The sequence below is a fragment of the Ischnura elegans genome, chromosome 13 (genome assembly GCF_921293095.1).
Source record: "Ischnura elegans chromosome 13, ioIscEleg1.1, whole genome shotgun sequence".
NCBI classification, from domain to species: domain Eukaryota; kingdom Metazoa; phylum Arthropoda; class Insecta; order Odonata; family Coenagrionidae; genus Ischnura; species Ischnura elegans.
This window is the reverse complement of record NC_060258.1, coordinates 11,845,339-11,872,165: the sequence shown is the minus strand read 5'-3', so window position 1 is coordinate 11,872,165 and position 26,827 is coordinate 11,845,339. Positions and strand designations below refer to the sequence as shown.

Genomic DNA, 26,827 nt, shown 5'->3' with positions numbered 1-26,827 from the left:
CTATCAATTTTTTTTTTTTCGGGGTGAACTGTAGGACTAGATGGTGTTTAAACATTTTCGTTATTTTGCAACAAAATATGCAAAAGGCATTTTATTAATATACATTAATGTTTGAAACTTAGTGTGGAAGATGAATCTTGTAGATGTAGAAGTTTTCCCTGGGGTTGTTACAAAGTTCATGAAGTTGACATAACGGCTAATTTTATGGTGCCCGAAGTCATTTATTGCACTTGTGTCTATATTTTTTGATTTTTTCATGAAACAAAAAATTTAATAGAATTGTCAATAAAATTTCCTTTAGAATGACGTCTTATTCATTAATATGGCATGCACTGAAGACCAGATATAAATTTGCAAAGTACATCGTTTTGTTGCCGACGGTAAGGTACACTTTAACATCGCCATTAAGTGTGTTTTAACTCTTTGATTTTTATCCAGGAGGTGAGCAGTGGTTGTGAAATCAAGGGAGGTGATGAGGTCAATGATATATCACAGTTCTGGTAGATCAGATATCAGCATTGATTACTGGGCATGCTCTATTGATAAATCCTTAATTTTGTTAAGTTCTTTTTATTATAAATCAATGACGGTGAAGTGAAATATGGATTAAGGTCATAATTCATTTTTAATTGCTTAAGTTGGGGATTCACAATTTCACGCAATCATAAACCCATCCATAAGGACCCACTACCCGCAAGATTTTTACTTCAAGATTGAATGTCATTTAGTATAGAGTTTTGAAGCTTGATTTCTTTTTGTTGTAAATCACCTAAAGATAAGTTAAACATGGATTAGGGTTGTAACACAGTTTTGGAAGCTCTGTGATAAACCTTGTTGCATGTAATTCATGCTGTGTGAAGAAGGTTTGCAGTGTGACCAAAATAAAAAAAACTCAACAATTCTTCACAGAAATAATATGAGGGCTTTATTTCCACAAAGGCATTCTCCAGTTGTGAACTCCATTTCTGTCAACACCTTACGTTAAAGTGAGTAAAAATTTCTAAGTTAAAAATATTTTTTTCCATTGTTTAATTGAGGTTTCTGCTGGATATAACTCCGTTGGCAAAGTTGCCTCAGTTCCATCTATGTTCTTAATTTTTTTAACGTATAAACTGGCTTAATTTGTCATATTTTTCCACATTCTTAAAGAAGAGACCAAGACTAATGGCTGATGATGGTTTTAAATAGGGATGGGTCGATTCTACTTTTTTTCGATTCCGGTTCCAATTCAGATTCCTTCAAATCGATTCCCGATTCCTATTTCATCGATTCTTATTCCTTCTAACAGGTGGGATACTGATTTATCTGTAGCATTGCTGTCATTAAAATTTAAGAATTGAATGTAATAAAATAAAAATAGCCGCTGTGGCTAAACAATAATGTAGCGTTCGTTGCATCAACACATACCAGAGCTGCCTGGTGGTGGCTGAACGCAACCTGTCAAGTCCGCCCGGAGTCCGCGGTGGCTTATGCCGAGCAAGTTTCAACTTTCTAAAGGGTTGCATTGATGAAACTAGGCTATACAAACACGAATGTGTCTAATTTTTTTATTATTGACGCGTTAGTCTATGAAAAAAGTTCCATAAAAAAAAAACCCGCTCTCTGCACATATTTATAAGAATCTTGAAAGTGGAATCGAGAATCGACATTTCTAATCGACTCATCCATTTTAAATCCTTGTCACATATGACCTTACAAGAATGCAGTTGAAAAAGAAAATAAAGTGTTGAAGTTTTCACGGTTTACGGTCTCCATACGTACCCAACAAATGAAATCCAATATTCTCATTGTGTAGCGGGCATGGAGTACCAATAAACTGTCGACAGTTAATTAACATTTTTGAAATCTTTTTATTTTAAAACACCTTAAGGAGAATTGAAAGATGGATTAGGGTTGTAATTGAGTTGGTTAGATTTTAGTAGTTTGCTGAAGTCGATGGTTCACAGTTTTGTACAATCATGAACCACAACATATCCAACCTGATTTTGAAGTTCAATTGAATGCCAATTGATAACTAGGCTTTATAGTCAATAGCACGGATTATCTGGAGTTGACCGTATTTTATTGTATCATGTATTCACTCTTAACAATACAGACCTTTCCTCTTCAGTCGTTGTAATGTGATATGCTTTCGTCAAAATTACACCAGGTGCCACCTCAGGCCTAGACCCAAAACCGTCATTGTTGTGGCCTTAAATATTCATTTCATTCAATCTCCTGTTATCAGTTTTCTTTGCCGCATATATTTATGCAATTGAGTTTATTGAGATAGAGTGCAACTTCACGGGTCTTCCATAAGACGGTCAATTCACCCTTAGCGAAAAAACTGCTGGATTTTAGCAGTTAATGTTGTATTTTAACAGTTACTGTTGGATTTTAACTGTTACTGTTGGATTTTAACTGTTACTGTTGCATTTTAACAGTTACTGTTGGCTTTTCTACAGTTACTGTTCGATTTTCTACAATTAATGTTGGATTCAACAGTGGTCCTATTAGCTGTTGAAATTTTCAACAGTTTTTTTCGCTAAGGGTGCACTGACTTCTCCCGCCAACATTCATTCCCTTATTTTTGGGTTCACTGTTTGCCGGCCATCTGCGATTGCATCCAATAGGGAACTTCCGTGGGATGGACGCGCTTGTAGTGCACCCAACTCTCTTTGACGGAGAAGAACGTCTCGGAGCACTGGTAGCACTTGATGCGCGCCCACTTGCCTTCTTGCGGGTGGTCCCGAGTGAAATGCAGCCACGCCTCGTTGAACGACGCGTACGTCTGCTTGCACACGTGGCACCTCACGTTACAACCCTTGCCTTGCGCGACCGAGGATTGAGACGGCACGACCACCACACCCCCCCCTGGCGGCACGCTGGCAGCAGCAGCGACCCCTGCAGCGCCTCCTCCTTCTCCCTCACCAAGCAAGATCTTTGCGGCGGGGGTGCTCCCGTCTCCACCGCGACCAAATCCCCCACCCTGGGAATCTTGAAAATGTCCTGCTGCTGCCTGCTGTGCCACGGCATGGGATGCCGCACCGTTGGGGGGTGCGACGCTCGTGCCATCACCGTTCCTCACATTCATCCACGTTCCTGGTGCGGCACGGCCGGCATCGCCAGTCACCTGCAAGTTTTCCCCACCAACTGCCGTCACGACACGACCGTGGCACGACGGACATACTCCCATGCAGAGTTTGTCACTAGCGAACGCCTCAAGGCAGCCCTGACACCTGTACAATTTGACATTTGCCGGGCCTGGCGAAGAATCCGTCTGAATGCACCTCTGTGCGGAAGGTGTTGATGGGACAACCTGTGCTGGGCCGAGAGCAGACTTATTCACGGGCTTCTTGGACCACTCGTTCACTTCGTTGGAATGCTCCTGCGCCATGTGGCGGGCCAGGGTGACCATATCTTCGAGAATACTCTGGCACCAACAACACTGGAACTTTGGGCCATCTGATGAAGACAGTGGGATGGGAACGCTCTTCGAGATGGCGCCTTGACGTGTGATGACTTCAGCTCCCTAGTGAAGCAAGGTTAACAAAAATAATATTAATATTAACAATTGTTTATTTGATCAGAGATCAAGATTTTAAAACATATGGTAAGCCTTGATGCTCTGAAAACATTGTACTAGATAAATAGAAAAATATTTATTGTTCAGGAAAAATTCCATAAGAACAAAAATACATATTTGCGATTCCAGCCCGGAAGACGCCAACTACCGGCGAAAACTGTAAGCAGCGCGATGGTGATAGAGTGGACTGTTTACGTGTAATTCATATGCCGAATATAGGCTGCGTAGTGCCTTATAGTAATCCCTGATGCCTGTTGGCTTCTTTCCTGACAATTATCCCTCTTTAATAGATCTTTCGCTTATATCGCATTTCAGTGATACCTCCAAAACTGTATATTTTATGTAACTCTTAACTGTAACATATTTGAATTTTCTGTTCTCACAACTCAGCCTCTCACGTATTCGAACTTCGCTTGCAGTCATTTCCATTATTTCTTCTCGGAAATTAACTGTAATAACCTCTTAATAAGTCTCAAGTATTTATAGTTTAATTCCTTTCATTCCACCTTCTTTATTTTACTTTCGTCGTACATTTCATATGTATCCTATATTTCATTCAAGAGGAAAATGATCGGCAAGGTGATTGTCTCTCGGCGTCATGGATGCATTTATTGGTGGAAATTCTTCTTCAAGAAATATTATTTAGGGAGAATGTGTCCTCAAAGCCAGGCGTAGGTATAGTTCCTGTTGGCGCTAAGGTGAGAGAGGATCGCGATCAAAAACACATTCATTGTATTTTGATATCCTAATTGGAGACATGGTGCAGTGAGTAAAGTTGAAACAGTTCATTAGATTAATACATTTTCTTACTTGATAACGTTCTTCGTTTGAGAACTCAGTGCTAACTTCACCTCATAAAATCAAAGATTCCTTATAGTTTTCAGCACTTAATCAAGCAGGATCATTAAATTATCTACATTAAGGTTAATATCCCCATCTGGAGTATGATACATACAGTTGACAACAACATAAAAATAAATAAACTTAACAATCGAAATATCAAAAAGATTGTGCATGGGAATCACATTTTTACGGCTAATTGATTGAAAAAAAACATCATTTCTAACTGATGCAAACTTTCTTCCATTTTTAATCCCAGTTCTGCAGAAGTAGCTTCCCACAGAATAACCAACTGATATTACTATAGTATATTACTATCACCTATAGTTGACTCTCCTTTAGGACATTCATATTATATTCTTTGGAGCTCCTCAGAGTATATGATATTTGATGTAGAAATCATTTATATAAGTACCTAGTTGAAATATTTTCCATTTGTTACCCTCCCTACTATGTGAGCAAAATAATAAACCACCACCTTTGATGATAATAATGTATCTTATTGTAACCATACGTCATGTACCATTTGGTTCACTATGCTCCTTATAGATATATGCTCCTATTGCCTAGAAGAAGCATCTCAGTATCAATAGGTACTCATATAGCTCTGATAGTTGTTCTGTAGACACTCTACTGATAGTTGTGTGTTGGTTAACATACTCTCAAATGATGACTTGAAGTCAGGTCTATTCTTATAAGGCCAGCTGGATGCCTTAACATTATTTATGTCTTTTTGATGAGAAGTGCTTATCTATAAGTCTCCAATGAAGAGTAAGGTGGATTAGAGAGGTTAAATAAGGTAGAAGTGCAATATGGATATGGTGACTGAATAAGCCAATGCAATCATTTCTTCCAATTGCACCTTCTTCTTCATCACTCCCTCCACTTATAGCTTATTTTACCTCTCCACCTAGAGATTTTTTGGTTTTTCTCCAGTAATTAATAACTAAACATCCAGTTGGCATGCTTAAGTACAGACCTGACCTGATGGTATCATGCAGCTCCTGTACTTGTGAGTAACCATTCCAGCCCACTTAATTCTTTCTTACTTCCTACTCACTGAACCCTTTCCCTAAAAATAAATACTCAAAATAGACTCAACCTGAACGATCAAATGTTGACTAAGCAATTTTGACATGATGCTTCGTATGGTTTGGTGGTGAATACAAGTTTCAAGTGGGGATGGCAATAAAATATTTATAGAGAGTTTACTGTTAGAGAGGGGTCGGAAAAGTACAGAATTTTTCTGATTATTGGTGGGCAATCCTTATCCCTAATTCCTACAACTGCTTCACAGAGGAAAAGCCCTCTTTTAAAATGATGTACTGAAATTGGTAAATTAGAATGCAACAAACCCCAACTGTACTGATAATACATTCCTGATTATAAAACTTAATGGCACCCCTAAAAAAGCCTATTTGGACCCATTTGGACATTGAGTATTTTAGAAATTATGTAATTATGTACAATAACAACTACCCATGCACTGGAGAGGATAACCATCTCAGGCAGTTCTTGAACCCATGACCTTCAGCTTGCAAAGCGAGGCCTTTGCCCCACCACAACAAGGCCAGCATTATTGAGTTTAATTTACAAATACCCCTCGATGACTATCACTTGGTGTGACTGGACTCTTATAAAGTGATGGTGGAGTGGATAGATTAAATAAAGTTAAGGTGCAACATGTAGACAATAAACTATATTGACTCAGGATCAACTGTGTGAACATAACTTATTTTAACATTAAAAGAATACAAAAAAGTTTTTCTTTTCATCTACGATACAGTTGCAATTGCTAAGTTGGACTAAATTCTTCTCCATACTGCAACACTTTGTTTACAAGTACTTACCTTAACACCTACTTTTTTACCACTCCACTCCAAAGTACTTTTCATCATCACAGCCCACTTACTACTTTCTGTCAATGTCCTCGACTCTTTCCCCCATTATTCATCAAAATTAGCTAAGAACAAGTAACTAGGTAAAATAGATTCCATGAGCTAAGGTACCAGCAATACCACAGAAAGTTAGGATGGCCTTAAGCAAAATGGAAGAAAATTTTATGTGAATTCAATTTTTTATTATACTTTTTGGACATTTTGAAAACCCGATACAAGAAAGAGGTAGGTAGAGAGTACCAAGGTTATGAAGTTTATATGAGTGTTGACTATTACTTAAGTTATGGGTTTTCTACTCAGATCAGGGATGTAAACTTGGGAGGAAAGAAAAACATTTGCGGTACACTACATAGAGAAGTGGCAGGTGGATAACATAAAGGACTTTGAAGTCAATATAAAATAGGTTCAGTTAGCAAGCTGGTTCATAAATACAAAGCCATTGAAGTCAACAACAGTGAGGATTTTACAATCACAGTTCAATCATGGGCCTAATCATCAAACAAGTGATTTGTTAGGAAGAAGAATGATAAAATGTTTATGAAGCAAGGTTCAGTTGCCATGCAGGCTCATACAAAGCCATTGAAGTCAATAACTGTGAGGAAATTAAAATCATAGTTCAATCATGGGCATAATCATCAAACAAGTGATTTCTTAGGAGGAGCAATGATAAAATGTTTATGAAGTAAGGGTCAGTTGGCATGCAGGTTCATAAATACAAAGCCATTGAAGTCAACAACTGTGAGGAAATTAAAATCATAGTTCAATCATGGGCATAATCATCAAACAAGTGATTTCTTAGGAGGAGCAATGATAAAATGTTTATGAAGTAAGGTTCAGTTGGCATGCAGGTTCATAAATACAAAGCCATTGAAGTCAAAGACAGCGAGGAAATTAAAATCACAGTTCAATCATGGGCCTAATCATCAAACAAGAGATTTCTTAGGAGGAGCAATGATAAAATGTTTATGAAGTAAGGTTCAGTTGGCATGCAGGTTCATAAATACAAGGCCATTGAAGTCAACAACAGAGAGGACATTAATATCAAGTTCAATCATGGGCCTAGTCGTCACTCTAGTGATTTCTTAGGAAGAGAAATGAAAAAATGTTTACGAAATAAGGTTCAGATAGAAAGCAGGTTCATAAAAACAAAGCCATTTAAGTCAACATAAGTGAGGACATTTAAATCACAGTTCAATCATGGGCCAAATCGTAACACAAGTGATTTGTTAGAGAGAGCAATGATAAAATGTTTATGAAGTAATGTTTAGTTAGCATGCAGTTTCATAATTATAAAGCCATTGCAGTAAAAATAAGAGAGGACATTAATAGCACAGTGAAACTATGGGTATAATAAGAGGAAGTTTTATGGAGAAACCTGTTTCAAAAAAGGAATCTGAAGGGAATGTATGGGAACGGAGTTCCTATTTCAGAGTTCGATAAGACCACCGAATAACATTGAGAAACGCTTAATTTCTCCTCATCGTCGTTTTCCTCGGTGGGACCATCGCCTTGTTAGTGTTTTCCATGACGCTTTACAAGTTGAAAATTACGATTGAGCTCTAAAATGAAGTAAATAATGAACCAGCGGAATAGATAAATGTGCACCAATCTAATGGAGAGTGGTTCAAAAAACGATATATATTGAATGAAAAAGAGCACTACATACGGAAAATCCTCTGTACTGTGACGTGCAAATACGATACTTAATAACTCGATAGATATTAAGGAAAAATATAGCAGAAGATGGAGCAAAATAGCCATATAACGCTCGTTGCGATCTAATCTAGCAACATACTTGTGTCCGCCATCTTGGAAAATTACGTCACCGACGCTAGTGCCGCTAGTGGTGATTTGAGTCGCCAATACAGTAAAACTTACTGACTGACACTGAAAATGAAATACAAGTTGAGTCAGTTCCGATAAGTTCGCCGCGCTAGCAACTTTCTCTCGCCTCCATTCATCCCGCAGATGTGGGTTTAGCCAGCAGAATGAGACAACGTATGCTGCTTTTATCATCGTGTTGAATCACCATCGACTTACGTCCACACTGGAAGGACTACTATCTTTTTTGGAACACCTTGGAAGCCAAAATTTTGGCACGGGAGGATTTATAACGACTCATTTCGCCGTTAAATTTTGCTGGGGTGACGGAAAACATAGAGTTGGCAAAATTCTAGAAAACCTTCCGTCAGGGATAGATACTCCGTAGTTCATAATTCCGGATTAATGACCATCTACTGTAATTACAATAAATATGTTATAAACAGCGTCGATCAATAAGTCGAATAATAAACGAAAGGTGATAATGCTAATATCTCGGCGACCATGTCTTAATCAAAAGTAGTTACACATACTCGGCGATTCCCGTAAGTTTTGGTTTCGATATCCTTCTATGGCAAATTTAAAAAAAGGAAATTTTGCCCTTGGGTAAATGACGAGCCACTTTCAGAGAAAGTGCATCGAGGTGCGTCACTGCGCACCACTGTTTCCTGAGTTGAGCTCAAATACAATAAATATCAAAGTATCCAAAAAAAATTATTCAACATTAACATAATTGGGGGTAACGGACTAAGACTCCACCGTCACACAAGCGTTAACGAGGATGACATCTGCACGTACCCTTAGCGAAAAAACTGTTGGATTTTAACAGTTACTGTCGGATTTTAACAGTTACTGTTGGATTTTAACAGTTACTGTTGGATTTTAACAGTTACTGTTGGATTTTAACAGTTACTGTTGGATTTTAACAGTTACTGTTGGATTTTAACAGTTACTGTTGGATTTTAATAGTTACTGTTGGATTTTAACAGTTACAGTTGGATTTTAATAGTTACTGTTGGATTTTAACAGTTACTGTTGGATTTCAATAGTTACTGTTGGATTTTAACAGTTACTGTTGGATTTTCTACAGTGATCCCAATTAACTGTTGAAAATTTCAACAGTTTTTTTTAACAGTTTTTTCACTAAGGGTACAACAGATTTATTCCTGTTATTGCTTGAAAGGCTTCCACCAAGATGACTAGGGGCCGATTTCACCAACGCCGATCAACGCTTGATCTTGGATCAACCGTACAAATAATCTCAAATCACGCTGATTGAGTTTCACCAACGACAATCAGCGCTAATCGGGGATCAACATCCTTGATCAAGTTGATCGTGGATTTTCTTTGATCAAGCCATGATCAACCAAGATGGCCGACGTATTGTCATCATCGGACGAGGAGTTGGATATAATTATAGATTATTTCAACTTACGTGCACACCACAGGTTCTTGGAAGTAAATGCGTATGATATATACGAAGAATAAGGAGTTTAAAAATGAAATTTAGATTATCCAAACCTGCCGTTGATTTCGTCCTAGAGCGTATTCTTAACAGGACAAAGGAAACAGAAGGAATCATCCATATTACCCGTGGAACAGCTTTTAATAGCTCCGAGATTCTACGTAACGGAAAGCCTGCAGTTAAATTGAGTGGCTTCAACACACGGTATTTAAATTTAGCGGGTTTCCAACATGAGAGTAACGAATATCGAAACGCTGAGTTTGACGTTGTTTATGAAGACACCGGTATGTTGTTGGAAGATATTCCTACTGTTGTTCTTGTTTCGTTGATGGTTTTGTATTTACATCATACGTTTTATTATAACTGCTATGTGTGCGGTAATAGTATGTAATATAAAGTATACTTGCATGGAATCAAATGGTAGTTCAATCGGTCAGTAGTTGCGAAGGTTTGTAACGTTAAATTTCAAGTTGTTTGTTTGAAGGATATTATCTTGAGGAAAGAAATTTACTATATTAGCTAGTATTAATATCAGTGCTGCTGTTAGAGTAAATAGCATGTAGAATTATACTGTGTGTATGACAATAGTCGCGTCAAGTTTCCACTTAAGTACATAAGTTAACCTCGATTTCAAGATAAGCATTTTGGTACCTCAGCTTACATAAGGAGTTCACTTTTAAATTTTAGTTTCATGTGTGTAAATCAAGTGTAATGGTCATACAAATCAAAACCATTGAAAAGGTAATTTCAAAATTATGTGTACCTTAACCTTCGCTTGATCGATGTTGGCCTTTTGGAGATGACACATGTTTATTGGAAATTTAATTAGTGAACTTAATATAACCTTTACTGGTTATTTTAACTGTGGTAAATATGAAAATAGTTCACGATTTTTAAGGTAACCGAAGATAATGGTATTGCAGTATGTTTATACTATATTGTGGTACTACAAATTCTGGGTAGATTTTATTAATTAATGGTCAAGAGATAAGAAGTAATGAATGATGTAGTCTTACTCATTATACACGGTCAGGTGTCAGTCATATTCATCTAGGTGATGTACTTAGATAACACTGCTGCACAGGATTTGGAGCAAACTGGTAATAGTGTTTTTTTAATTGTATCCTAAAGATGATTAATGCATAGTAGTGCACTTAAAAATATCTTACTTCATGAAGGTGATGTAGGTGAGGGGGTCACATAACCCACAATGTTATGTAAAAGTTAGATAAATGGCTAATCATAAACCAGTGAAGGAATCCTATTAATTTTCTTAACTACCTATTGAATACTCAGCATAGTAATAAATACATTAAGGTGTAAAATCATGGCATCGTCAATTTAATAGCATACATTACATTTGCAGCTGTGGTATTAATAAGATATTGGAATGCAAATTAGAGATTTTAAACCATAATCTTAAATGAAGTATATTATGTATCAATGACATTAAATTGTTTTTGAGTAATGTCTACTGCTGTTGGATGTATATCACAATTTATTTTACATGAGTTCTTGGGCATGATGATTTTGTCGCTCCTAGTATAAGGAAGTGATAAATAGGTGTCAGTATGTGATGTGAGGTAAGATCGTAGGCGCAAATTCATGAATTGTGTTAATATAAAACTGTTGTTTAACTGTAGCATGTGATGGTTCAAAACAATTTAGATATGGGAAGTATAAATTTTAACACGCTACATTGTTCACACATCAATTATAACTTGATATATACTACAGCTTTGTTAGTATAATAAAATATACTTGATTAGTTTATTTTGTTGTGTCATTATTGTTATCATTCTATCATAACCATCCTCTGTATGCATGTTCGGAAATTAAGTTAAGGATTATCTTTTAAAATCAAAGCATGAAAGTGGAGCAATCTCTTTCTTTATTTGGTCTACAATCCTATCATGTTTTCATTATAGAATACAAGTGAATAAAATAAAAATAAAAAATTGTTGTTGGAATTTGTTGATGCTAGGACCTTTGTAATGCTAGTATGGGTTGATTAGTGTTAGGCATGGAAATAATTATGTACACCTAAAAGTGTAGCTCATCACATAGCTAGTAGCTAGACTGTTATTAAAATGAATAATACAGATTATTGCAATTATGTATTGCAACAGACTTCTCACTAAACAATAATAAGATACCAAATGTAACTGGTAGGTCAGTTGCTAGTTCCCTAGGGAGCAATCGACCTGATTTAGGCGATTGAAATTCTTACCAACCTTTTATATACATATTTATAAATTCTTCATGGCAATATATAATATCCTTCAGATCTATTTTTCATCATAATTCAATGGTGGTGGGAATAATTCAATGATGGCAGTGGTTACCAATTGACTCTTGATATTTATGTTGAAAATAAATTTTGAAATTTCTAAATGCATTGCTCCAGTATATCTTAAAATGCAGTCTTGATTGTGTCTCATTAAAATATTTTACAGGGCATTGTAAATAACCTAACAAACTAAGGTCTGAATGAGATTAATTGACTTTTTTTATTTTCACATTGAGGTTTATTTTATGTAGCTGACAGTCATTTAACCTGCCTCAAGTTGCAATATACATTTATGTAATTAGGTAAGAGGAAGCTATGAAGCTCCTGAGATTTAAAAGTTTTTGCAGGTACATAGTAATTGGTGAACTACTTAGAGTGAGTAAATCAAGCAGTCTAATTTAAAGGTCCCATTTTGTAAAGCAAAGCTGTACCAAGAATTCATACAATTTCCTAGTGAAAGAAAGGAATTTGTGAGAATGGAAGAAGAATTTTTTGGGATTGCTGGATTCCCAGGCATCATTGGGGCAATAGACTGCATGCATATCCCAACAACTTCATTTGGAGGAAAAAATTTTGGAGAATTATTTGGAGATAAGAAGTCTTAATTTTCTATCAATGTCCAGGCAGTTTGCTCCCCTACACTATAATTGACTAATTTGGTGGCCTGGGTCTGTTCACAATAGCACTATTTTCAAAATTTTTCATTTGAGGGCTAAAGTGTAAAGTGCAGAGATACCAGATGATTATTTATAAGGTGATTGCGGTTATCCCTTCAGGCCATACCTCCTTGTTACACCCTGTAAACAGAGGAGAGAGGAAGTACAACCTTGCTCATGAGCAAAGCCTAAACTCATTTGAATGTTGTTTTGGGCAAGGACGTACCCAGTATCAAAACTATGGGGGGGGGGGGCAAGCCATGGTTGTTCAAGTTGTAGGTAAGATTTAAGCATGGAAAAGGTGAATGAAATTAACATTTTAAGGAAACTGTAACAACTCTTTATTAATTTTTAAAATTATTAGCTTGAAAAAATATTATTTTCCAAAAAGACATTTTTGATTTTTGCTTCTAAGGGGGGGCAGCTGCCCCCTCGCTGGGTATGCCCATAGTTTTAGGGTATTGAAACAGAGGTTTCCTTCCCTCTCCATTGGACTAAGAATGAAAAAAATACATATTTCCTCATCATTGTGACTATTGGGGTTTTACACAAAATTTCAATTCTATTCAAAGAGAAGGTACTCATTCAAGGTTCTCATTCAAGATGCCGATGTGAATCTTCATCAACTCATGGGAGAGGTATCCACAGGAGCAGCTGTTTGACTAGCCTTAATTAATGGCATACTTTTATGAGTTTTTTTAAAAATAAATTCTTCTTTCATGATAACCATAGCATGGTTCCTCATGGTAAATGGTTTTCTCTCATTTTTACATTTTTCCTGAGCATAAAAAATTAAATGGTAAATGTCATCTATTTTAAAAATTCAATAGCATTTTAAACCTGCAGATAAATTACAGAAATAATTTTTTACCTCAATTCACGGATAGTATAACTTGGAATTTAGATTTGATGACATTAATAGGATAAAAAAACCTAGGATTTGAGAAATATTATTTATTTATTTTCCTTCACTTTGGCTAGGGCAGCCTATTTTATCTCAATTTATATTTTTCTATTTTCCATAGCTAGTACACTATTTTTCAGTTTATTATATTACGCTTATGCTTTCCATGCTTTCTTCTTCTCATTGCATGTATTAGCATCTGTTCTTTTGTTCCATATAATATTTGAATGAGTTTCTACGAGATGAGATTCCTCCAACTCAGAGAAATTATTCGCTTTCGCTGTTTTCTAAACTCGAAAGTCGCGGTTTTCACGTAGGTAATAACAAATGCTGTTGTAATGCGCTGTAGACAGCCAATAGGAAAGCTACTTACAAATCTATGAGAATTATAATGCTACGCGATTGCCGATCAAGTGATTTTGATTGTTGATCAAGGATCAGACGTTGGTGAAACGGACGCGAGATTTGATCTCGGATCAGGGAATTGATGCCGATCAACTGATCGCCGATCAAAGAGAGGTTGGTGAAATCGGCCCTAGGTCTAATATTATGTACCTTTTCCAAGACCGCAGAAGACCTTTGGCGACTGGCTGGTGAGCGCTGGTTCTCCAAGGGAGGGATCTCCTTTGCGTTGGATGAATGGGAAACGGTCATCTGATTCACCAACGGGCTCCCATCCCTCTGGCTCTCTGACACCACGCCTGTGGCCAACGCTGACCCCTTGCGGCCCTGCAAACAAAAACATCCAAAAAATAACAAATAATCCCTAAGTGAAAAAACTGTTGAAATTTTCAATAGATTAATTGGGACCACTGTTGAATCCAACAGTAACTGTTTAATCCAACAGAAACCGTAGAAAATCCAACAGTAATTGTTGAAATCCAACAGCAACTGTAGAAAATCGAACAGCAACTGTTAAAATCCAACAGTAACTGTGAAAATTCAACAGCAACTGTAGAAAATCCGACGGTAAAGCCTGAATCACACAATCATTTTTTTTCGTCGCGAAAGTGATCACTATCGAGATCACTTTTCCCGTCGCGAAAAGCAATCACACGCTGAATTTTCAACAGTTACTGTTGGATTCAGCAGTTGTCCCAATTAACTGTTGAAATTTTCAACAGTTTTCTTTTCAACAGTTTTTTTTGTGCTAAGGGATGTCTTGTAAAGTTCATAATATACGTAAAACAAACAATGTAATATTATTTATAAACTTATCCTGTTATTTTAGAGTGGTTCCCGGATTCATAGAGAACTTCTTTGCCAATCCGCAATATTTTTAACGATGATAACATACTTGTACTCGTATTATTGATGCTCCATGTAAGGCCTGGTTTCTAAAACCATCCGTGGCTGTGTGGTTTTCAAAAGAGAAAAGTGGTTTGCACGAATAATTCAAAACCACTGCTCGACGTCGGAAACTACACTGTCAGGCACCATGCCACATAGTCGCATCTCACGTGAATGCAGCTAGCTCGCGATTGCTTCCATTTTACGAAGGGGATTCTAACGGAAATAATAAGGCCGGTGTATATTAGCATTAACCCATCAGTGCTTAAAGTTATTTTTGTCAAATACAGTGCAACCTCGATATAACGACACCCCACGGTGCACTAATAAACACTCGTTATAGCGAATTGTCGCTTTACCGGAGGTGGAGCAAATAATAGCCAATATACCTCTTGCGAACAGATATACAGGAACAGGAGTGGTGCGGCGACAGATAAACATCTATCCGATAAACGTAAGCATAAATCCAGACGAAAGGCGATGTTTTTTTGCATCACTAAATTTCCTTACTCAAACAACGACTAACTATTCGAACAATTTATAAGCGCCGCACTGAATAAAAATCATGCAAAGCATTGTTTCGTCAATCATTATATTTATCGAAAGACAGTTTACCACATAAATTTGAGACTGAGCACTCCATTAACTTCATTTCTAACAGATCGCTAGCAATTACAGAGGTTAAGGAGTCTTGATGAAAGTCTTCCGGCGGTGAAACCCTCGCTATGGCGAGAGCCAACACCGAAAGGGTCTCGTTAAAACGAATTTTTAACACGCTTATTATAGGGTCAATTGACGGTGCATCGGCTATCTCTCGTTATAGCGGGGGTGTCGCTATAGCCCGTACTCGCTTTAACGAGGTTCCACTGTATTCATTTGGAAAGTAATTATTCTGGTTAATAAGGTTTATTTTAACATATTTCTGCAATTCTAAAATTTTTACAATCAATAGTTCAAATAATACAGCCCATCCGATACATCGGACGGTCAGTTGTCAGTGTTGATTACAGATTCAAGATACAGTCGGATCCGGATTTAAGGTCTTCGCATTTAAGGTTTTTCCGCATTTAGCGTTTATTTTTTTGGGTCCCGGTTCATTCCCTATTAGGACAATGTAAAAATTATCCGTATTTAGTGTTTCCGCATTTTGCGTTTTTCCGCATTTATGGTCGTAAAAATTTGTCCCGCTCAAGATTTTTTTGCCCGATTTAACGTTTTTTCTTGACGGTTCATCCAAATCTTCGAATTTATGCTCATCAACAAGAGCAGTCTCATGAAAGTTTACCAAGAGTCGATAGAATCTACCGGGGAACGCTTCTTCAACTGCTTTCTTCCGCGAGCGCAGCGCTGCGACCTTCAACTTGCAAGTTGGGTGATTTGTCTTCTTCTAACGTTTCGCTCGCCTTCTGATCTAAACACCAGGCACTTTTTCTATCAGATCCGATCTAATGGAGCAAGGTCATCCCTTAATAACCTCGAACTACCTTATCCTTCACTTCTTGAACTTGACTTCGATGATACGTGATGACTGATGACACGAGTTATCCACATAGTCGCGTCTCGCACAAGTTGCCCGGGTTGCAACTGCTGCGCGAGGTGTATCCGTGATCACGGAGCGCAATCGCGCACTGCAATACTTGGAAAACAGAAACAAGATATTCCCATGAATGCAGCTAGTATGCGATCGCTTCTGTTTTAAGAAGGGGGAGTTATAAGCCTAGTGCATCCTAGCATTAATGCAGTAATTCCGACGATTTTGTTTTCGATTTTATTCTTTTATAAAGATTGCGGAAAAAATGGAGCTTGAGTAAACCCCACCCCCAAACCATGGCCCGTGGAGGAAGGCGTGGATGAGTAAGAGGAGATGAATGTGTTTTCGCCGATTTTTGTATGGTTGTGTGTGAGTGTGTGTGTGTGGGAGGAGGGGAGCTCGGGTTTTCCCTGAGTGAGTGGCGTATTACTCCTCCCTCCCTTCATTGTGCAGTACCCCCACCTCTAGTTGAGGTATGATAAAAGGTGGTGCACGAAAGAGAACAGGAGAATTCCAAAGTGACTGTCGGGCGGAGCCTATGCCCAAAATCAGTGCGACGCACGGCAGGAGGAGACAAGGGGCCCAAGTATTTCCAGAAAGATTGATCTGGAAGAAGAATCCCCCCCCCCCGTCTGAAGGAGCAAAGGACCAGCTGAAGAGGACGCATTATCTCCGTTCCGGATGCAGCTTCCTCCAACAAGGGAGAAAGGAGTGCAGTAAATGGAACGAGAGAGTGTTGGATCCGACCTGGTCGAGACTCGGACTACGATAAAGTGAAATTGAAGCTATTCCCCCCCCCCCCCCCCCAAAGCCCCCTTGTGTCTCCTGCCAAGCCAAGTTAAGACAAACAGTCACGGAACGCACCCGTTACATTAGTGAAAGTGAAATCAGTCACCAAGTACAATTAACGTTCGCACCCCAAATTTACATTCGACGGGATGGACTATCATTTACCTCCCCAGTCAAGAAATCATTGAATTTGTATCATATTTACGTGTTCACCACCGAACTTTACTTTGTTATCATCATTTTCTATATTGATTTTCATCTAGAAACCAAGTTATATTGTTGTTTTTTTTTAAATTTATCATCGATGTTTCATAAGTGGCTTTCACCAATTCATATTTCATTAGCGTATAAGAGGGTTCCTTTTGTTTTTTTTGTCATATGCAACCTTATTTGTGTGAATTATATTTTGTTTAAATGAAAGTGTTTGAGAGAGTGTTTTATTCTGATTCCTCCACGGGTCACCCCATTGAAAATATCCTTCGTCCTTCCTTTCGCCCGTCTGATTTCCTTCCCGTAAATGCGTGTTGGACGAGTGCATCGGCGCCCGAACGTCACCCATCAGTTTGAATCGGGAACCCCCCACCCGCAATCATCTTCACAGAAGGGGAATATTTTTTTATCTTATGTGAATTACGAGAAGTGAGTGGCATAGTTTCGTCCCGTAGGTCCCATGCGGGAGGGATCTTCGCGGATTTGTATTTTTTTTATTTTTGTGCGACGTTTCCCCCCGGTTCTATCGTGGTATCCGGGCGAGTCGGGGGTGGGATGCCACAATACGTATTCGTTAGTACATTTTCAGTTGTTGATCATTATTCATAATGAATTGATGCATCGTAACGTTTGATTGGGTGAAGTTATATTCTAAACATTAGCTTTTTAACCATGTTTAAACTAGGGATGGGTCGAATAGCAGATTTCTCGAATTCGAATATCAAATCATTGCTCGAATATTCGAATACCTCGAATTTCGAATACCTCAAATACTAAACGATGAATGCGGAAATATTTGACTAGGTCGCCTATGCAGCAGGAAACCCAAGATTTTGGCAAGTAATTGTGATTTCCATTAAAGGATTCAAACAGGAATTTAGCTGATTGATGGAATATTTTAAATTTTATGTAAATAATAGGGTAGTTTCCTTCATTAAAGAAAACGAAAGGAATTAATTGTGATTCGGTACCCACCATTAGTGTATTAATAATATACAAATTATTTGGTTTTAGAAATACCGGTTTATACGAATGGCAATGGTCAATTTTATCCTCATTTGAAAAAGGCCAGATTGGCACCCATGCGATGCCACTCCACATGACGTCACAGTGACCTTGTTTCTATATGAGTAGATAGGAGTTTTGCATGAGGCACAGAGCTCAGGGAAAAATGTCTTAATAATCACCTATTAACACTGCCTAAGGTCGGAAAGTTTCCTTCGTTCGATGAGGTATTAATAATCCTTATTTAAGCCAACCGCTACCAGCTAGCATGGTACTCAGCTACCTGATAGTATCCTGCGTCGTATCAGCGTTCAGAACCTCGCCCCAAGGTCACCTCACTCGCGGCAACGGGAAGCAGAACAACGTCACGCGGAGTTTTTCCCGGCGTTCATACTTACGCGTCGCATTTTCGCGCGCTTGAAATTTTTCACTTTTTATTTAATTGCCAAAAATAGACATCGTCTTATAAAAATCTAAAAGCGTTAAATACGTACACCAGGAGTAATAATCTTTCGATTTACGCAATAAAAAATAATAGGAAACCAACCTATTTGAGCATTACGCCAAAATGCTAAGCCTCCGTCGTATTTCTTAGTCTTTCCGGCATTTATTTTCCTGCGTAAAATGCTTAAATAAAGTCGGAAATATGTCGTGTTTGGTCTTATTCTTTTTTAAATTACGCGCACATTACTAATATTTCAATCCAATAAAAGTGTAATATCAATTGCCGAAGGCCATTGTTAGACAACTTTTGTGCTAGTAGATGACTCATGCAGCAGTTGACCTCCAGAAATGGGGAACTTCGAAGCTGTTAGGAAAAAAAGGCCAGTGGGTGAGTAGAGGGGGGAGGGCGTGAGACACGTTTTTATTGTTATCATGTAATTTGATATTTTTTTCGAAGCTAAGGTCTTCGTAATACGATCTCTGCGCGAGCTGGGACCTTTTGTTTGATTTCGGAGATGAGGAAATCGTCGGAGGGGGTGGGGCGAACGCTGAATGGAGGGGGATTGCAGATCGTGGGAAATGCGCCAATGTTACTATCCCACGGCCCTGAGTTCCTCCCTATGGTAGTTTCATCCCCTGGGGAAGATTCAAAATTGCCTGTCGTTATTAGCCACAAAGTGCACATGGTAAACACCTCGTCTCATTTTTATCAAAAGATGGATGCGGGAAAATGGTCAGTGGGGCAGAAAGAGTGAAGGGTGAAATGCGATTCTATTATTTTCCGGTAACTATATATTTTTTCGAAGCTAAGGTCTTCGTAATGCGATCCCTGCACGAGCTGGGACCTTTTGTTTGATTTCGGAGAAGAGGAAATCGTTAGATTGGGTTGCTGAATGGAATCTCCTAGCATTTGTCGTCTAGAAACGGATAACTGAAGCAGGTAGGCAAAAAAAGGTCAGTTGGTGAGACAAGGTAGAGATAAAACAAGCTTCAGTTGTTTTCTTGTGATTTGATATTTTCCTTAGAATACAATGATTTATGGTCCGTGTGATTTCGGAAACGAAAAAAAAAACAAAAGAGGTACGAGCTGATGGACGGCCGAGGGTGGTTTTCTGAAATCTGCAACGTAGTTACTTTTGACGTGGTTATTTGGTTATTATCCTTCGACGCTGAGATTCCCCCAATGATTGTTCAATCTCTTGGGAAGAGTCACACTATGTGCCAGTCGTATTTTGCCTTTTTTATTTTCTGGCTGAAAATCCTGGCCACGGCTGAAATTCTACTCGTACTCTCTGCGAGAGCTTTCAAACAAAACGGTTCATGAATAGGACAAGAATCGCATGCGACGGCGCATTCGAAGAGAAAATCGGAGGTCTTTCCATCCTGATGGCGCGTTGCATTCACTGAAGCTATTATTTAAAATTTCGGATCCAGATCCGATGTCTTCCGCGACTTTGGATCCGATGTATCAGATGAAGGGCAATATCCGCAGATATTTGGGTCCTAGGTATCCGATCCGACCATCCCTAAAAATAACAATAGCCGCGGTGGCTAAACAATAATGTAGCGTTCATTGCGTCCATACATACCAGAGCAGCCTGGTCGGTGGGTGGTGGCAGCCGAACGCAACCTGTCGAATCCTCCGGGAGGCCGCGGTGGCTTATGCCAAGCAAGTATCAACTTTCTCAAGGGTTGCATTGATGAAACTGGGCTATACAAATGCGAATGTGTCTAATTTTTTTATTATTGACGCAGACACGTGCTAGTCTCAAAAAGTTACGTATATAAAAAAAAACCGCTCTCAGCGCGTATTTATAAGAAACTTTTTTTCACAGGAAAACTCGCTCTCTGTACGTTTTTATTTTCATCAGACTTCAAATAACATTCGAAAATAAAAACATATCTATCGATACATCATACTTTAAAATTGGTGGTCCAGATGAATTCTTCGAATGTGATTCATAATTGCAATAATTTGATTCGCCGTGACCAGCGGTTAATAGAAGAACGAAAAATGCATGCAATGCTTCCCGATCCCGTGGTTTCCAATTTTTTTTCTATGAGAGTTGCTCATAAACACGAGGCATTTCAGGGTTCGTCAGTTTGTCGCTCTTGCCGACATTTTCATGTTTCCGAGGCCTCTTAGGTATGTTCATCACAGCACCCCCGTGCGGGGCGTATCCTCCGCGCGGGCAAGGCTGACACCGCGGTCGCTTAGGTGTGTGGCAGCCTTTATGCCCCAAACTTATAGCACTTATAGTCTATGTTCATCACATATGTATATCTTCCTGGAATCGATGGAATCGGAATCGACTTTAGGCGATCGATTCTCGATTCCGATTCCGTGCCCGAGAATCGGTGGAATCGAGAATCGACATTTGGAATCGACTCATCCCTACTTTCTAGTATTCGAGGTATTCGAGTATTCGCGGATACTATTCGCACATCTCTAGTTTAAACCAAAGGCATTAATGCCCTAACAGGCACATATTCCCAATCTCGACACCTCCACCCAGAATTCCTAGGAATTTAAATACCCCGCTACGCTACGTGTTAACCCATTCAGTGCACGCATTCCTCTCTCGACGCAATTCCATCTCTCTCGTAACGGTAATGAACATGTTTTGGATTTTAAATCTTTATGTACACCCATGTCTCGTATAGCGCAAGGGATGTGTTCCTTGGGGTCTTTGCGCTATACGAATTTGCGTTATACGAGAGCGTTTTAACATTGGGAAGATAGGGATGCGTTCCTGGTAGCATAGGTCTTGGGTATTGAATTTCCTCTAAAACATCTATATTCCCATAAATAGCCTTAGAAAACATTATTTATATAAATTTTCATAGTTTAAAACATCTTTAAAGATAGTATGCACGCATTCAAAGACTTTTATTCACGTTAAAAAAAATTCTTACGTGCTTTTGAAATTCCCTCCTGTCGTGCGGGTGGGCTAACATCTGCTATCTCAGGGGATCGCAATGCGATGCCGGCAGTTGACGATTTTTCAAACTAGTCTAAAAACGACTATTGTGTCACCCAGGCCCTTTTGTCGCTCATCGAAATGACAGGAAAATGCTACTTTTAATGCCATTTCATAGCCAGCGGAATTAATGAATGATAAATCATTTTAATTTGAAGTCCTCCGAGTCATTAGCAGCTACGTGAAACAGTCTTTAAATGCCTTGAAACCTGACCCCGGTTTTCCTTCCCTGAAAATGAATGAACGAGATTGCATTCTTTTCCAAAAAATATCGTCTCGTCAACACTAAAACCTGGTTGAGGGGGAAAGGAGCCACTTTCAATCACAGCTTGGAGTTCATCAGAAAATGTTGCGGTGACTGCGCTATCAACACTTGCAGATTCACCTGATATCGCCGCACTGAAAATACCTGCTTGCCGTTTAAATTCTGGAACCAACCGGAGCTTTCACTAAATGTCTCGGAGCGATTACCACTCTCGTCTTTTTGTACTGATTAACTATGAACTTTCCGTATGTGTAGACCGCTTGGTTGAAGTTGGTGCGGCTGAGGTCACTGATGTTATAACTTCGTCTTTATTCAGAATAAGGCATCGTGCGTTTAAACTTCCGCGCAATATCGCTTTGACGCTCTCCATTTTCAAAGCAATTGACCTCTTTCAATTCCTCTTCTAGGTTTATAGTTTTTCGTAATAAATTCTTGATTTTTCTACACGCATTCCTATTTTTTGCCATATTCTCTTGGTTTTTACTCTTTATGGCTCTCTCTATATCACCTTCCACTGCTGAACTGTATTCCTGAGACGCAGAAGGCCAAAGACTGCGGGGAGGGAACGAAGCCATTGTGTTTGAGACTCTATAGCGGACCCTTTTATGTGTTGATGCTATTCATGCGCCACTCGGCAACCGCTCCATTTCTCCCCCGTGAATACCGATGACCTTGAAGGCTTTAACGTAGACCCTCTACCTGGAAGTCAATCGCCCGATAACCTACGACGGCAAAAATACGTCTCAAACCGTATTGCTGAAAAAAAAACTCATTTCCACTAGCCCCACGCTTAATTAATGATCTAAATTAACTCATTCTGTTAAGGAGACGAGATAAATTACTTCGGTAGGCCGGTTATCTGGACCCAATGACGAGTACATAATACTTTTGGCCATTGCACAGCAATGGATTTCGATTAATATATAAACAAAAAAGAAGAATTGAGGCAAGCAATAATATTAATATGCGTAAAATGATAGAAATTTCGTGTGTACTTAGCGCAAGTTCACGTTTTATCACGAGAGCGTTTAAGATTTTTGATTAGGCTACACTGCATTGCAATGTTTCCCCGAGGAACGAATTTGCGCTATATCGAAATTGCGCTAATCGAAATTGCGCTATACGAGACATGGGTGTATAAAGATTGTGAGAATATTTTGCGTAACTGGTTGTGACCACCGTTCAACATTGGCTTGTGTTTGTGGTGCCATCTATCCCGTAACGATAAAAAAATGCTTAGAATAGCTGTTTTTATGTAAAACGTTAACGAAAATAACTTACGTGTCTTAGTTAGGTTCCTCCTATAAAAAAAAGGGAAAGGTGCCTGCCTGGTTACTTCTTGGGTGGCGTGGAAAAACCGGGATCAATTATTCCCTACACGAGTTCCATTAGTACCGTATAAGCGTGTGTAAGAGGCGCACACGTGTAAGAGGCGCACACGTGTAAGAGGCGCACACGTGTAAGAGGCGCACCCCTATTTTGAGCATCGAAGCTATGAAGAAAAAAATTTTGCGGCATTTTTTTTATACTATCGCGCGGTGTTGCAGACGTATATTCGATAATTGTCGAATGCCTTTCATTATCTTTGACGAAGGAAATTACCCTATTATGAGCCTTCAGTTAATTCTTACCGTAAAATTTTGACTGCTCAGCCGAGAACTCTTGCGTCTGCTTTCCTCTTGGTGAACTGCGACGGAAGCACTTGGGTGTGCTTCCACATTAGAAGTGGAATCCAACATTTGTCTCAGTACACTGCGGATGAAGCACAAACAAAGGCATCAAGTCACAAACACACTCAGAACTGTTCACACTAAACATAAGAGGGACATCTCCAGTTGCATAAAACTTTTCATACAGTCCCATTTTCAATTGTGTCAACATCAACATAAATTTGATGGTTTTGAAGTTGTGTAACCCACCATTTATTCACATTTTACAGTTAAGTTTATGAAATCAAGCAATATTTTTAAGAATTTATCCGCTTTTTCTTACAGTTATAATAAAATTGAAAAAGTAGGTCTAATGAAGGAAGATAATGGGGATTACTGCTGGTACTTCACCGAGAAGTTCAGCAAGCGATTCATCGCAGAAAAAGCTACACAAGAAGCTTCAGGGAAAAAAGGGAAAGAAAATGTAGACCAATTCCAGTTGACAAGTGAACCCTGTATTATCAGGCTGTAGTAAATGGAAACAATTTTATCACGATGTAGGGAACAGTTAATACGAGCAATTTTACGATGTGACAGTGTTTCATAGATTTCCCTATATACCTTATAGGGGTATTAGACTAAATATTAGATACGTATTGCTTGAAAACTATGAGTGATACAAAAAAACTAAGGCCAGGTTTGGATTCGGCACATCAAAATCTGTAAAGATCAGCTACATATTAAAATAAAAAAAGTTTTCAAACAAGTTATTTTAGTTGTCCTGTGTAATTTTTACTTGTATGTTAATTGCAGACTTCGATTTGAATACCTCATTTTATTCTCGGAATTGTCAAATTTTGAACGATGATGGATTAACGGATTAGTATTAATTAATACAGTGAGTCCTCGTTTAACGTCACCTACCGTTCCTGAAAAATGTGACGATAAACGAAATGACGTTAATCGAAGCATAATATCCCGTAAGAAACAATGTAAAAATTGAATATCGGTTCCTAGACCTCACAATTCCTAAGCGAAAAAATTTAAGCGCATCATAACTGAGGTATTTTTTACGATGGGAATGCCAAACTATGGCATAAATACGAGTTCCTGTCTTCATCGACGACAATAGCAGCAGTGACATAAATCCTTCTCCATTTTTGTATCTTCCCGCATTTGCTTTTCGGCTTCGTATAGTGCGGTCCAATGAATGGTACCAGACGCTACAGACCGGGGATCCGGTGCTCCGCTCCATAGGCACATAGGCCCTACCCTCGCTACGAGAATTTCTTTTCGGACCGGTCAGGAGCGAAATCAAAATGGCGGAAATGAGCGAGGGCGGGCAAACTGGGATTATGAAATCGAAGAGATGGTTTTAATTGCGAATTGAGGCGGGCGGGCGTCGCCTGGGCATCATCATCGCTGAAACATCGTCGCAGTAACAGGAACCAAAATTATTGTGAACATTGTTTTCTTGGACATTGTCGTGGAAATGTCTCTGATGCTAAAATTTGCCAAAACCGTAATCGCAATTAACAATATACACACCGTTTTACACTTTGAATAGACTGACCGTATTACCGCCCACGAAACAAGCAACCTGTAACGCCTGCCACTTCGCCTTTTTTCTCGCGCGAAATTTAAAATACGTGACGTTATCGCGAAGCAAAGGGGCGATAAACAAATCACGGTCGTAAAATTTTCGTGACGTTATCGCGAAATGACGTTAAACGGGGTGACGTAGAACGAGGGCTCACTGTAATGAAAAATGAAAAAGCAGGAGCAATTTCCACAATTTTACATTTATTAATACTACCGGTTTTGCTCGAAATGACTTTAAATGGGGTGACGTAGAACAAGGACTCACTGTATAAATGGATTTAATTCATCGACAATTTCCATGTTGATATTTATCCTGAAATCGAGATACAGTAGTTTCCGATTAATGGGGTCATATCGGGACTTGTGCACTTTGTCCCAATAAAGGGGCTGCCCCAATTAGGCAAACTATCCCATATATGGGCATAAACAAACGCTGAAATGATGGAAAGAAGACTAAAGAATGTTAATAATGCAACGTAAGTTTATTAAACTATTTATTTGATTAATAAATCAGTGAGTTAAGTTAATATGTTATCATTTTTAAGAGCTAAAACAATTTAGTTTAAAATATTTTTCACAGCCTCCTGCGACGCTACTAAGTCCCATCCTATTGAAAAAAAGTCCTATTCTCTTGCAGATAGTATAACAACAAGAGCTTTCAAAATAGAGCAATAATAGGAACATTTATGAAATATAAAATACACTAATGGTGGGTAACGAATCGCAATCAATGCCTTTCGTTTTCTTTGATGAAGGAAACTACCCTATTTGAGGGGCTCCATCTGCTAAACATAATAGCAATTATTTTTCTGAAAACTTTTAATAATAGATCTGGCTCTATTATATGAAAATTCTTAAAATATTGAAACCTCAGGGAATACTAAGCGCTCAAAATTTGGGATCTTTTTTTACGCGGAAAAACCATAATTTTTTTTAGAAAAAATAAGTTTAGGAGATACTATGAAGCAAGAAATGTTTTTGAAGTACATGGTCCAACGTAGAAATAAATTGTCTTTCATACGTTTTTGTTTCATTGAAATTGATTGCCTCGTTTAGTCGATAGAGCTTCTCAAACTCAGGTGTTATGATTTTTTTACAGACAGTCGAGTTTCGTACAGTCGAGTTATACATGCTGCTAAGAAGAAAAAGAATTCAATTCATGGTTTATATTTTTTTGAGAAAGAAACAAATATTTGTCTCGCAAACTGACTGAATGAACAATTGTAGGACGGGAGTCCCTTAATGTTAAAAAAATGGTATCAAGTCACTCGAGACTAATCGCACAAACACAGTGATGGACATTTTCAATTAAATGAAAATTTTCAATTGCATCAACATGAATAAAAGAACTGGATGAAACAATTGCAGAGGATCCCTGTTCTATCATCTTTCCAGGGGATAGACAAAAAAACAAAGAATGTGGAAAAACAATGCATGGTGGGAAGTTTGACAAGTTGCCTGGGCTTGGGGGACATTTGGTTCCAACAAGACGGTGCAACAGCACGCACTGCAAGAGCATCGATGGCTGTTTTGAGGGAACAGTTCCCACAACACCTCATCTCAATCGTGGGCGATAAGACATCCCTGGATGAGGAATTACTTGAATATGGTATGGAATTAAG

General features: G+C 38.5%; 1 protein-coding gene across 9 annotated transcripts in view; it reads right to left on the bottom strand.

Annotated features, from left to right (window-relative positions):
- Positions 1 to 899: 899 nt before the first annotated feature.
- The window catches only part of LOC124170070, a 154,283-nt gene continuing 128,355 nt past the window's right edge, over positions 900 to 26,827 (bottom strand). For all 9 annotated transcript variants that reach the window (XM_046548766.1, XM_046548765.1, XM_046548764.1 and 6 more), the window contains 3 exons: positions 23,586 to 23,706; positions 13,995 to 14,168; positions 900 to 3,511 (listed from right to left, as the gene is read on the bottom strand). In XM_046548766.1, the coding sequence (XP_046404722.1) occupies positions 2,576 to 3,511; positions 13,995 to 14,168; positions 23,586 to 23,706 (1,231 nt within the window). In that variant the 3' untranslated portion in view covers positions 900 to 2,575. The remainder of the gene's footprint in view (positions 3,512 to 13,994; positions 14,169 to 23,585; positions 23,707 to 26,827) is intronic.